This window comes from Aspergillus viridinutans (assembly GCF_018404265.1).
Source record: "Aspergillus viridinutans IFM 47045 DNA, scaffold_4, whole genome shotgun sequence".
In the NCBI taxonomy this organism is placed as follows: domain Eukaryota; kingdom Fungi; phylum Ascomycota; class Eurotiomycetes; order Eurotiales; family Aspergillaceae; genus Aspergillus; species Aspergillus viridinutans.
This window is the reverse complement of record NW_025091220.1, coordinates 1,163,009-1,175,173: the sequence shown is the minus strand read 5'-3', so window position 1 is coordinate 1,175,173 and position 12,165 is coordinate 1,163,009. Positions and strand designations below refer to the sequence as shown.

Below are 12,165 nucleotides of genomic sequence, written 5' to 3'. Positions count from 1 at the left end.
GGGTAACAAGTGCAACAATTGCCTCTACCGCGGACACAATTGTGGCTGCTCACTTATGAAAAAACACTTCTACGGGCTTAATGATGCATTCAATGGACCACCCACTGACGCAATGGGAAGACCTGCTCTGCTCAGACTTGCTATGCTCTGCGTCAGATCCCAATAACCGCACCAATGATCAGATTGTCCAACATCTACAGATGACATTCAACTGCACGGGCAGTGTAGTTGCGTCGTCTTAATGGAGCCGCCGTTGAACATCAACACGCTTTCCTAAGTGGTCGGCCTGGTGGCGAAGTCGAGCAACGCTCCGGAACAACGGCGAACCCCAGGAAACTGATAATGGTGATGAGGAACGTGCAGAAGTTGAAAGACGCTCTGCTTTGATGGATCTGCTTATGACTCTGAAGGAACCTCGTTCTCGAAAAGTGGAAGGAGATCCGGAGCAGAGCGTGTTATCTTACGTCCAGCGTAGTACAGAGTCTACGAACAATTCCGTCCTCATCCTCGACTCAAACCCTTGTGGCATCGGAATCAGCGTCTTACCGCATCGAGTAGCTGACATCCTGCATAAATGGGCGAACATACCATCTGCTCCCAGCCCGTCGTCGAAAGATGCCAATTATAACAACAAAACTCCAACGCTCATTCCAGCAGAAAAGAACATAGCGTCCTACCAAGACGCAACCGACATCCACGCTCTTATCCTTGCCATTTGCTGGGCATGCTGCGACAACAGACCAGGACGCACATATGGAGCCGGCCGCTTTCATGGACTGTCACAACTGAAATAGGGCCCATCTGCACCCATAACCGGGGGAAAACCTGAGGGACCATCAGAAACAGCGACTAGTTGGATATCTCTCCTATATCGTTCGAGTCGACAAGGAGTAACAACTTACAGGAACAGCTCGAAGACGTCGACGAGGAAAAGGCTATTTTTGTGTGAATAGCTCCGGAGGGATACTTCTGGTTTGGTTCGTGGTTATGGCAATACACCATTGAACGATAGAGAGGAGATCACAGTTGCTGTTGATATGTACAACCACCTATATCAACAATGAGAAGACACCCGGCTGACAGTGGACTACATTGCCGAGATGGCGAGATGGCGAATCGCCAGAGGAACAGAACTGGGAGTATGATATTGCTCATACTAACTGGCAGGCAGGTAATACAATAATTTTCGCAAAACTGACGCAGAAGACTTTAAAAGCCTTAAGGCAATGTCGCAAAGGGATAAATTGATAATCAACTTGATGGCCCACACAAAGCATCAATCATCGCCATGAATCATCGGCACGATCCACCAGAGGCAAGCACATACGCACAAAAGTTTCGTGTGGACCTGCAAAGGACGTCGTTAGGAGTACCGGGAAGCACTGATGTACTTGGTGAACTTGGTTAGCCGGGGTATATGCATCATTTTCAGATTTCCTGCTACTTTCTAATAAATGCTTAAAGTACCTTTACTCAATTCAGAATAAGCATCTGCCATGGATATTCAGGATCAATCAGAATATTATTAAGTACTGGCTACTGCGTGGTATCCATCCCTTCCATGCCAACCATAGTAAACATAAACATACATACATGCTTGCCAAGAGAGAAAGATATCCTATCTAATTGGGTTCATTCTTGTGGCGTTATCCTAAATGTGAAGAAAAAAGAGAGGCATATCCCAGCCATAGCATGCAAAAGATGACGCCGTACCATAGCCATAACCATACCATTATGCAATGCAGACAAGTCAAGTATGGTATGAGTGTAACGAAGGAGATGGAAACTGGGTATTCTAGTGATAGAGAATTTTAAACAAAAGGAGGCAAGTGAGAAGGGAACAACGACAGTAGGGGAGAACGAAGCTCTAGTGGGTATTTCCTATTATGGTTTCTTGATAGAGTCGAGACCTGCTCGACTGAATGGTGAAGAAAGAATGAAATTAGACACGCCCGTGACGACCGCCCATGTGGTAGCCTGCGGCAGAAGCCAGGAATCGGGCGACAAAGCCGGTGCTGCCGTTGTTGCTGGCCATCCTCATCTTCTTGTTGGGCTGCTGGTGGTGACGATGTTCGTGGAAGTCGTTAAAGGACTGCTTTGCGTCTGCCTGGATTGCGGGGATGTTGACATAGCTGTAGCCCAGACTGGAAGTAGAAGGACTGCTGACAGCTTCCGCTACGATGACTTCGTCCATGCTGGTCGAAGAGCAGGAGGTGCTGATGCTGGCCGGAGTGCCGCGCGAGCTGGGAGCAACGCTGGAGGAACGGGAGCTCAATGAATTGAAAGTCTCTGCGCGAGAGAGGCAGGGGACATCGCTGACGGATGGCGGAGAGACAGCTCGGCCAGACCGGTATGGTGACGTGCGAAGGCGCTGGTGGTGGTGAGGATTGTAGGGAGTGTACCGCTCACCCTCGATGGACTGCGGGGAGCCCCCCAGGCTGGACGAGGAAACGTGGCTGGGAAGACGCTTGCGAGGCGAGCCGCCCTCTACCATGCTGCGGCGAGAGTCGGCACGGCCCTCGACCTTCTGGCGACGCAGACGGCTAGCAAGGAGCTCTGCCGATGCATGGAGGCGGCGCCATTCGCGGTAGTGTTGTTGCTGTTGCTGTTGCTGGCGTCTCAGCTCTGCCTCGCGCTCTTGCGCCTCGAATTGCTGGCGAATGGGAGCTAAGAAGGGCTCGAGATGTAGGAAAAGATCGTCTTCGGTAACCCGAGTGTCCCAGTCGAGAAGAAACAGCAACTGGCGTTCCATCAGGTTCACCTCTGGCAGCGAGAAGGAGAAGCCATCGTAGCCCTTGACGGCCGTGTAGCGGGCCCAGTGCTTGTTCTTTGGGCTTGAGTCGTTCAGGTTCTTTGCAGCCAGGATGAGCGATGCAAGAAAGATCCGATGGACAGTGCAACGCATGCCCTTGGCAACAGGCGGCAAGCGGGCCCGCAGTCGAGCCAGGTAGACCAAGGAGGTCATCAGCGTAGGAACCTGCACCTGAGACCGAGTAACGAGCGAGATAATGAACGTCTCGAGTGATGGTATCGGAGGCAAGCCATCCAGTGGAGGTGTGCTTGGAGGCGTAGGCTGGCCGTGACGGCTAACAGCAGAGGTCACATGCGACTCGCAGCGGATGACCAGGGAAGCTTGCTGAGCCAGATAGGCCACCATCTCTCGTGATACCGGGCGGGTGACAAACTCATTAAGAGCGGCTCGATTGAGAGCCACGGGAGCATCCATGGTGATGCTGTTGTGGTGGTGTGGTGTAATTGTTGGTGTTTGTGTTGATGTGAGCGACGGGAGTATAGAGAGTATACCTACTCCCAAGCGAAGGAGGCTGATGTTTATTATTGGAAAACGTCAACACCCAAAATTGAAGAGATAAAAGTAGTATCTCGTATTTGTCTTGATTTTGCTCGTTCTCTTTCCGATGGTGAATGGGGCGAGAAGAGCTGAAAAAGGAATGTTGACAATGGTCTTTGTTTGGGGGCGAAGGATCTCTCTGGTGGCAAGGGAATAAAAAGCAAAGCGAGAGATAGGGGGAAAGGATAGAAAGAGATTCTGGCCACGAGCTGACACAGGTCGGACAGCGATGTTTTAAAAATGAATCAAATTCCCGTCCAGCAGGAATAATGTGGTTCTGGAATGCTGAGAGAGAGGATAAGGTTGTCGTGTCAACCTGTCGGAAGTGCTCTGGGACTGGCGATCTTTGGAGCAGGAAAGCAGCGCTGAGCCTGAAATAGATCTTCAGTGACAAGCTGAGTGCGAGATTGTCTTGACGAGTTTGATCTGAAGTTCGTATTGAGCGTTGATCCAGACTGAGAAGACGTCTGCTCTGGAGGTGGATAATGGAGTGAATGTATAGCCCAGTGAAGTAACACCAAGACAATGCAAATGCAGCGAAAGTGGATAGGGCTGATTATAATGATCAAAAGCAAATCAATTAATGATTACTACTGCAAGAGAAGAGTAAAAAGAAAGGAAGATCCGACTGAAAAGAGAAATGGCGAGACTGAGCATGTGGATGACCGCGTGAAGAATCCAGCGAAGGCGGCCACCTGATGTACTTTATAAGAACTCATGAATGTAGTTTCATCATCGTCCACATAGTCTGGATTCTGATTGATCGCCATCGTTCATCCATCAATGGGTTGGTATGTTTGCAATTAAGGTGGTGGTGCAGGGCGGCTGGACAGCTGCAAGGACATTTCAGCCAGCAGGAGCATCCACAGGGATAACTGGTAAGGCACTACTAGGTAACCTGGTATCATCCCGGACAGGACAGGAGAGGATCGAATGAAATCGAGGATCATCTCAAACGTTGGATTCCAGTGACTGATTGACTGTCGTTGATTGATGGATTCTTCAAGGGTCAGTGTTGGACTGTCCCTTTGGCGCGCGATTCGACTGCAACGCGATGATTGGTACAAGCCCTATCCAGCACAAGAACAAATCAGAATGCATTCTGGACAATCTGAGAATTAATTATAGATATTCTACGCAGGTATCCTAAGGTAGTATCAGAATACTAATTACTCTTCAATGGATTGTCTTGTACTCCGTACTGTAGTCAGAGAAAGCGAGGGGGCATTGATAGATCTACATAACTCCATCGTGCATCGTGGAAAATCCAGTGGCAGGAGAAATACAGAGCATCGCCAACGAATCATTGCTCCCTTCCCATTTGTCCCTCAGACACTGCCATACTTTTATTGTCTTTTAGCAAGGCAAATATCCATCTATTCCTCGGCCTCTACGTTGCTCTGAAACCTTCTCCTGGGGCGAAACGCGCTCCTGTTCCGGCCAGGAATCCTCGCAACGCGTCTGCTTGACTGTTCGCCATGTCTATCCCATTCATTGACTTGCTTGACACGGGCGTTCAGTCTGGAATCCAACTGTTTCTGCTCCTCTCGAGCGCTCCTCACTTCAGTTGAATTCACGAACCATGACAGAAGTAGGATCCGGAAATAGTTGCAGGCGCCACTCATTCTTTGGCAGAGTAGTACACGACGCAGTTTGCAGTCTGCAGTCTGCACTCCAGACATCATCACAGCCAGAGAACGGACTGGAATCAATACATGATATCATCTATGCATCCAGATTCTCATTCAACGATCAAATCCTACCATCTCATGAGAAACTAAGACCTTGACTGACAAGTTACAACCCCCCTCCTGTCGTAGGCTGCACCCCTGCATGCGTCATCCCCGGCGAAAAACCCCCGACTACACTCGTGTCAAGGAGCATATTCCCTCCTACGAACCTGGATCAGAATCACCGAGTATTTGTTGCAATAGTGGATATTAGACTAGCAAGAAAGTACCTGCCTTAGTTCCTACATTCCCCTCCCTTAATTGCATCCTCTGGTCCTGCCCGCCACAATTCTACGACGCAAAGGTCGTCTCGCAAGGAACAAGACAGGAATCTATCTGCAACTTCAATTTCGCAGCACGAGTCCTATCTAGTAATTGATGGCTCATCCTTGCTGCTCCTCTTGCTACTATTGTCGTTCGTTCCTGCAGATATCTGTAGTTCATGGACAAGGTACCGTAACTGAGAAAGTGTCCTAAGCGCCCGACGCAGGGGTGTTCGTGGGCGCTTAAGCGCATGTTCCTCCGTCTCGCCTTGCGCGCGGCGTGGGTCGATTTCTATATATACAAATGGATCCTGGTCCATAATGTGTCAAGTTCTTATTGTGGATACGGTTTATTCTTGGAAGACGCTGATGTCCAACATGCTTCGACGGGGCGATTGGGTCAAGTTATAGGGAAGGCGATTCAGGAACCGCTGGCTTGCTATGTGGGAGCTGAAAATGAGGCACATAGATACTTCTTTGAGGCCTGACTGCATCTGAAACGAGTGTGTAGACGCTAGACTTTACGGAGTAGTATCTAGGGCCTTATGATACAGTCGCCGTTTGAAACGGGGGCGCGTAGTGAAACTTCTATGTTTGGATTTTGTCTGGTTCCAGTGAATTGATTGATAACGATATTGGTTTATTTAACTATACACAAAGCTAGACGCTGCCTTTAATAGAAAATTTAGGCAACGCTGACAGAGTAGTCGGACACCGTGAAAACGGCATTGCTTCCGCTGAAGGGCTCGGTACCGGCTTGCACGTCAACTAGGTACAGGCTGCTGGACAGTCCCTGGTAGCTCTCCAGGTACTTGAAGAAGTCGAGCATGTCACCGGAGAAGCTGTACGTGGTCGACTGGGCCACGAAGCTGTACACCTGCATCGAGCCGTTCGGGCCGAGGTACAGGTTCCACTTGATGCCAGCGATGGTGGGCGTGGCAATGGGCGAGCCCGTCGAGGAAATGGGACCAGCGCCGCCCAGAGCGGCTAGCCAGACCATGATCTCGTAGCTGTTGCTGCCGCTGGCGGACGAGCTGAGGAACATGTCGTAGGCGACATCGGCGACGATGTTGGAGCCAGAGTAGCTGTTACCGTCAGCTTCACAGCCACAGAGGATCTGTAAGAAATGCTTACCTCCACTTCCAAGTCGAGTCAATGCTACTGACGCTGCTCAGCGTCTTGGGGGTGAACTGAAGAGCGGCATTGGCGAAGCTCTTGACCTGGCCCTGGCCACCGGCCCAAGACCACTTGGTATTCCAGACGATAGTGCTGCCCGAAAGAGACTCAAAGGTGGTGCACTGGGAGCCGGAGGTGGCCTGGGCCTCACCCCAAAGGTTGTTGTAAAGAATGTAGCTGCCCTCGGTGACCGAGCCCCATTGGTCGCAGAACTGGGTGGCAGCCTGGGCAGTCGCTGCGGCGAGCGAGAGGGCGAGAGAGAGGCTGAACTTCATTCTGAATAATCGTTCAAGATCTTGCGAAGATGATATGTTGACTGAAAGAGAGCAGACCGAATCGACATGAGGCCCTCCGACTCTTATAGTTTCCTGAACTCCCTCTCCTGAACCCGGACCGGGGTAATATTTGGGCCTTTAGCCATGGCCTGCATCTTCGACCCTCAACCTCTTTGATGCCATGATCATCACCCTCAATCTTCACGACTCACTCAGGCGAGTCAGCGGACCGAGTGATCCCATTGACTGGTGGATCAATCTATACCCAAGCTTCAACTTGAGACACCCACAGCGGCTGCTCTCTACATGTGGCTCTAAAGGTCGCAGAATGATCCATTTTACCCGGACAATTCCCGACGAATGAAACAATCCGAGACGACGAAGACACGGAATGATCGACCAAAACGACAATTGTCTCCGGGAGCGGTGAGGATATTGGTGGAAAACACATTGGGTCCGAGCGAATGTAGAAAGAAAGAAGCATTATGGATGAGGATATGGCTGCGTGGAAATAGATTGACATACGTAAGTGGACCCCGGCATTCTGCACTCCAGATTCAGGCGTATTACTCTTCGTCAGAGAGTGATGCTAGTCTTAGCGAGGCTAAAGAATCAAGTCTGCAGGATTCAGAAAATCCGTTGATGTTGCGGTTGACCTGTGCTGGTGACAACTAGCAGCTTGAATTCCCGACGTGGACGGAAATATGCCCGTTTCATCTTGGGAGATCGACAGTTTGTTGGAAGTTTTTCCTGCAATCCATTCCCTATTGTCCGGAATTTCTGGCGGTATTGACTGAAGAATCGAGTCTCCTCAGGAGAAGTTCCGAATTAATACAGACCCATATACAACCGGCGGTTTCATCCTATTGATGTAGAGTACCTAGCTAGGTACCGCACTATGAATAGAGCATAGTTGACCGGAATCACGGAAGAAATCCAGGCAGTCCTTTCACCGTCATTGAAGGAAGGTTCATAATTCCAGATTCTGATATTCGAATGCGTCTATGCAGTTGTAAGAGCTGCATCTGTCGTCATTAGTTCTCTTGAAACGAAACTGGGTGTTGCCCAGGTCTTTCCAGCTTCTGTCCTGAAGCATTGTCCCATGGGTGCAGATGTACTCCCCTTCATTGCAACCATATGAAGATAAAGAGAACGAATATGCTCAGTCAGAAATGCCGATCCTTATGCTCTCTGGTTTGATGCATACAATGACTTGGATCCTCGACGGGATCGATAAGGGACCATCACAGTTCCATGAAGTCAGAGAGGCAACTGGTTTTGCTGACATAACAAAGCAGTCTCAACACAACGCATTGCGCCGACAACCATCAACAATGGCACCTTGACTTCATGGCTGAATAATAATGATGATGGTGCTCCATCGATTGCAGACTTTGAAGCTGATAATCTGACGCCTCTTTCGGATCTCTCTATCCGTGGTGGCCTGAGATGCTCCAACCTCCACGCCAAGAAAAGAGGGAAAACAAACAGAACCCGACGCCAGGGGAACTCATTCAGCTAACCAGAGATTTGGACTACTGCGCGATCAGCCAAATCTACGCGGGCGCCGCGGACTCCACCATAATTTTTTCTGCCTAGACTGATAATCCCTATTACTCCTGTGAAGCTTCTTTTCGTCCCCAGATTCTGTCATTTGTCAATTTTAGTCTCTCAATTGACTTGATCTTTTGCTCTACACGACGACCTCCACCATGCCCTCTAAATCCTCCTCCCAACAATCAAATTCCTCCCGCAAGAGTTCCTGCGGCTGCTGCTGCTTCTCTATGCGCAAACTCGGTTTCCTTGCGATCTTCGTGGCCATCTTCGCTGCGCTGTACAGCTACCTCGATGCTCGTCTTGAGCAATTCTACATCTTCAATCCCGAACAATTGCACAACCTCTCCCAGCGCGCCGTCCAGGCTCATGGCAACGACACCCGTGCGATGGTCGACTTCATTGTCGCCGAGCTGGACCAGAAAATCCCCGGAAACCACCTGAACAAGGACGAGGAATGGATTTTCAACAATGCTGGTGGTGCTATGGGTGCCATGTACATCATCCATGCTAGTAAGTTTGTGTAATGGCTCCCAGTTGGCCAGTCTTTACCAAATGATTCCTGCTAATCATGATTTAGGTATCACCGAATACTTGATCATCTTCGGTACTTCCTCTCACCTTTTTCTCCTTTTCCCCTTCCGAGCTGTTCTAATCAAGACAGGCACCGCGATTGGCACTGAGGGCCACACCGGCCGCCACACCGCAGATGACTACTTCAACATCCTCCAGGGAACCCAGGTCGCTTTCGTTCCTGGCACTTTCGAGCCCGAGGTCTACCCCCCTGGCAGCGTGCACCATCTCCGCCGCGGCGAGGTCAAGCAGTACAAGATGGAGCAGTCCTGCTTTGCCCTCGAGTACGCCCGTGGTTGGATCCCTCCCATGCTTTTCTTCGGTTACGCCGATACTTTCTCCAGCACCCTTGATTTCCCTACCCTGTGGGCCACGACGAGAGTCACAGGCCGCGAAATGATCATGAATCTGCTGCGCCGGAAGTTTTAATCGCGCGATGAATGGGACGATGCACAACCAGAGATCGGAGATATGGGATATTGTACTGTAATATGATATTGTGCCTGAGATTATAGATTATGGTAATGCTGTATAGATAGGATATAATATTCGTATGACCGCCTTAGCTGCTTGCAAGTCGCACTGTTTTGATTTTTCGTTATCGAGCTTCTCTCCCGCTGACAAAGCATAATGCAAACGGAACAAACTCTCAGAATCCGCCTATCAATCAATCAATAATGATAATTATTATCGCGGGCTGAAGAAATTCTTCCTCTCCATTATTCGGTCTTTTGCCTCAAGATCTCCCACCAAAATGCCTCCAACATTGTGTTTTAACTGCAAGGAAGCTAGAGCCGTTATTATCCGTCCGAAGAACCGGCACAAGCTATGCCGCGCCTGCTTCCTCGAAGTTTTCGAGACTGAAGTCCACGAGACAATCACCTCCTCCTCCCTCTTCTACCCCGGCGAACGTGTCGCCATCGGCGCCAGTGGAGGCAAGGATAGCACGGTCCTTGCCTCAGTCCTCAAAACTCTCAACGAGCGCTACAACTACGGCCTAGAATTATGTCTGCTCTCCATCGACGAGGGTATCAAGGGCTATCGCGACGATAGTCTGGAGACGGTCAAGCGCAACGCGGTCCAGTACGATATGCCGCTGGAAATCGTCGGGTACAGCGAGTTGTACGGTTGGACGATGGATCAGGTCGTCGAGCAGGTCGGAAAGAAAGGCAACTGCACCTACTGCGGGGTGTTCCGGCGACAAGCGCTCGACCGGGGCGCCGCGCGACTGGGTATCAAGCATGTTGTCACGGGACATAACGCGGACGATGTAGCAGAGACGGTCATGATGAATCTACTGCGAGGGGATCTGCCGCGTCTGTCGCGGGGGACGAGTATCGTGACGGACTCGGCGGCGTCGGATATCAAGCGCAGCAAACCGCTCAAGTATGCGTACGAGAAAGAGATCGTGCTGTACGCGCACCACAAGAAGCTGGATTATTTCAGCACTGAGTGTATCTACTCGCCTGAAGCGTTCCGAGGTAGTGCCCGGACGCTGATCAAAGATCTCGAGAAAATCCGGCCCAGCTCGATCTTGGATATTGTCAAGAGCGGAGAGGACATGGCTGCTCTGGTGCCGTTGGGGGTTAGTTCGAGCGGGAAGAAGTGCGGCAGCACGTCTGCTGCTACTGCTACTGCTACTGCTACTACAGAGGACGATGAATCGGCGGGTGGCTGTGGTAGTCAAAATGGTCGATCAAGCGGTGGCGAAATGGCGGAAATGGAGAGGAAGCTCGCGGAAGATGACGCCGCGCAGTCTAGAGAGACCGAGATCAAGCTCCCGGTTGCCCCCAAGAGAAAGAGCGGCAAGGCGAATAACCCGAAAGCGATCAAGAGTCAAACAATGGGCAAGTGCGAGCGCTGCGGATACATCTCGAGCCAGAAGATCTGCAAAGCGTGCATGCTCCTGGACGGGCTGAACAAGAACCGGCCCAAGACCGCGATCGAAGTGGGCGTTGGGATCGAGGACGAAGAAAGCAGCTCTACGCTCATGAGACAAATGGAGCGAGTCCAGTTGACGACAGGCTGAGCCCAGGAGAGAAGTATTCCAATGCCCTGCTAGACAAGCCGCTACGCGCTCTGCGATGGCGCACCAATCCCCTCAGGACTCAGGCCCTGATCCTCCCCTGGCCAAAGATCGATCGCATCGATCGATAGACCAGGCAAGACTACGCGCGGCTCGTCAGCACACCAGACGCATGAATAGACGTGCTTGCGTGACACCACCGCCGCGAACTTGCCCCGGCTTGCACGAGAGATAGAGAATCCAGATCAAGCAATTGAATATATACCAAACACAGTCCTGTACAGGGTCATGCCGTAACTCCAGTAATGCTCTAATACAATCAAATCAGTCTCTATCCATCTCACGCACTTCCTCCCATACATCCAAACCAATCTCATCGTAGCCTGATTTCCATCCCAGATTCATAGACATTCCATCCCATCCCCGTCCAAATCGCCCAAGAACAACAACAACAACCGTGGTCTCTACTCCTTCCCCCCCTGCTTCGCAATCGGCAAATCAAATCCCACCCGTCTAGCAGTCAACCGAATCTTCTCCTTCTCCGTCATCGTCATGCCGGGGTTATACCGCTGCACAAGAGCAGCATACGTCCTCTGCGCACGCGCATACTGCGCCATCTGCTCGGCCTCTTGTACCCGCTGCTCGAAGTGTGGATCTGCCGCTGTGGGAGATTGTTCGCCTGCGCCTGTGCTTGTGCTTGTGCCTGTGCGGAAGGCTTCGCGGATGCGTTGCTGGAGGGGCGTTGGGTTGGAGAGGGTGCGGCGGGGGAGTTCGCGGAGGATGGCGCGGTAGGTGGAGCGGAGGTGTGGTGTCATTTTTCCTTTTTTCCCCTTTTTTTTTCTTTCCTGATTTTGAATTTGTATGAGCACGTTGTTTTTTTTTTTTGCTGAGGTGGAGGAGGGTGAGGGACTGTTGATCGGACTGTCGGTTTAGATCTACGAAAGTAGGATATTTCGAAGGCGATGCTATCACGTGATCTTATCAGTGGCTTCAAGGAGATACCACAAGTAGAGAGCACCGGAGGAAATGAAAAGATGCGCTGAATAAGGCATCATCTTGATTATTATGTTGATTATTTAACTATGTATGTTGAATATATGTACACCAGTGGTTACCACCACTTGAACCGTCATTTGACCATCTCGTCAGTCAATCATCAGAAGGCATGTCACGTCAGGGTGTAGGGAGTATAGAAAATATATGTAGAGTGATGCATGAG

At 50.7% G+C, this 12,165-nt stretch overlaps 5 protein-coding genes across 5 annotated transcripts; 2 read left to right on the top strand and 3 right to left on the bottom strand.

The window, feature by feature from the left end:
* Nucleotides 1-1,942: 1,942 nt before the first annotated feature.
* Aspvir_006404 (cyclin family protein) lies at nt 1,943-3,226 on the bottom strand (the record flags this gene model as incomplete). Its single annotated transcript, XM_043269606.1, has 1 exon — nt 1,943-3,226. One exon carries the CDS (start codon nt 3,224-3,226, stop codon nt 1,943-1,945), a length of 1,284 nt encoding a protein of 427 aa, XP_043125541.1.
* Nucleotides 3,227-6,027: 2,801 nt separating this feature from the next.
* xgeA (putative endoglucanase) lies at nt 6,028-6,793 on the bottom strand (the record flags this gene model as incomplete). Its single annotated transcript, XM_043269605.1, has 2 exons — nt 6,028-6,427; nt 6,477-6,793. The coding sequence occupies 2 exons, from the start codon at nt 6,791-6,793 to the stop codon at nt 6,028-6,030; spliced, it is 717 nt and encodes a 238-aa protein (XP_043125540.1).
* A 1,712-nt stretch (nt 6,794-8,505) lies between these two features.
* On the top strand, nt 8,506-9,349 carry erg2 (C-8 sterol isomerase ERG2; the record flags this gene model as incomplete). Its single annotated transcript, XM_043269604.1, has 3 exons — nt 8,506-8,860; nt 8,928-8,954; nt 9,012-9,349. The coding sequence occupies 3 exons, from the start codon at nt 8,506-8,508 to the stop codon at nt 9,347-9,349; spliced, it is 720 nt and encodes a 239-aa protein (XP_043125539.1).
* A 325-nt stretch (nt 9,350-9,674) lies between these two features.
* On the top strand, nt 9,675-10,949 carry Aspvir_006401 (putative PP-loop ATPase superfamily protein; the record flags this gene model as incomplete). Its single annotated transcript, XM_043269603.1, has 1 exon — nt 9,675-10,949. The coding sequence occupies one exon, from the start codon at nt 9,675-9,677 to the stop codon at nt 10,947-10,949; it is 1,275 nt and encodes a 424-aa protein (XP_043125538.1).
* A 461-nt stretch (nt 10,950-11,410) lies between these two features.
* Nucleotides 11,411-11,761, bottom strand: Aspvir_006400 (LYR motif-containing protein; the record flags this gene model as incomplete). The annotated part of the gene is made up of 1 exon (XM_043269602.1): nt 11,411-11,761. One exon carries the CDS (start codon nt 11,759-11,761, stop codon nt 11,411-11,413), a length of 351 nt encoding a protein of 116 aa, XP_043125537.1.
* Between the last annotated feature and the right edge of the window lie 404 nt (nt 11,762-12,165).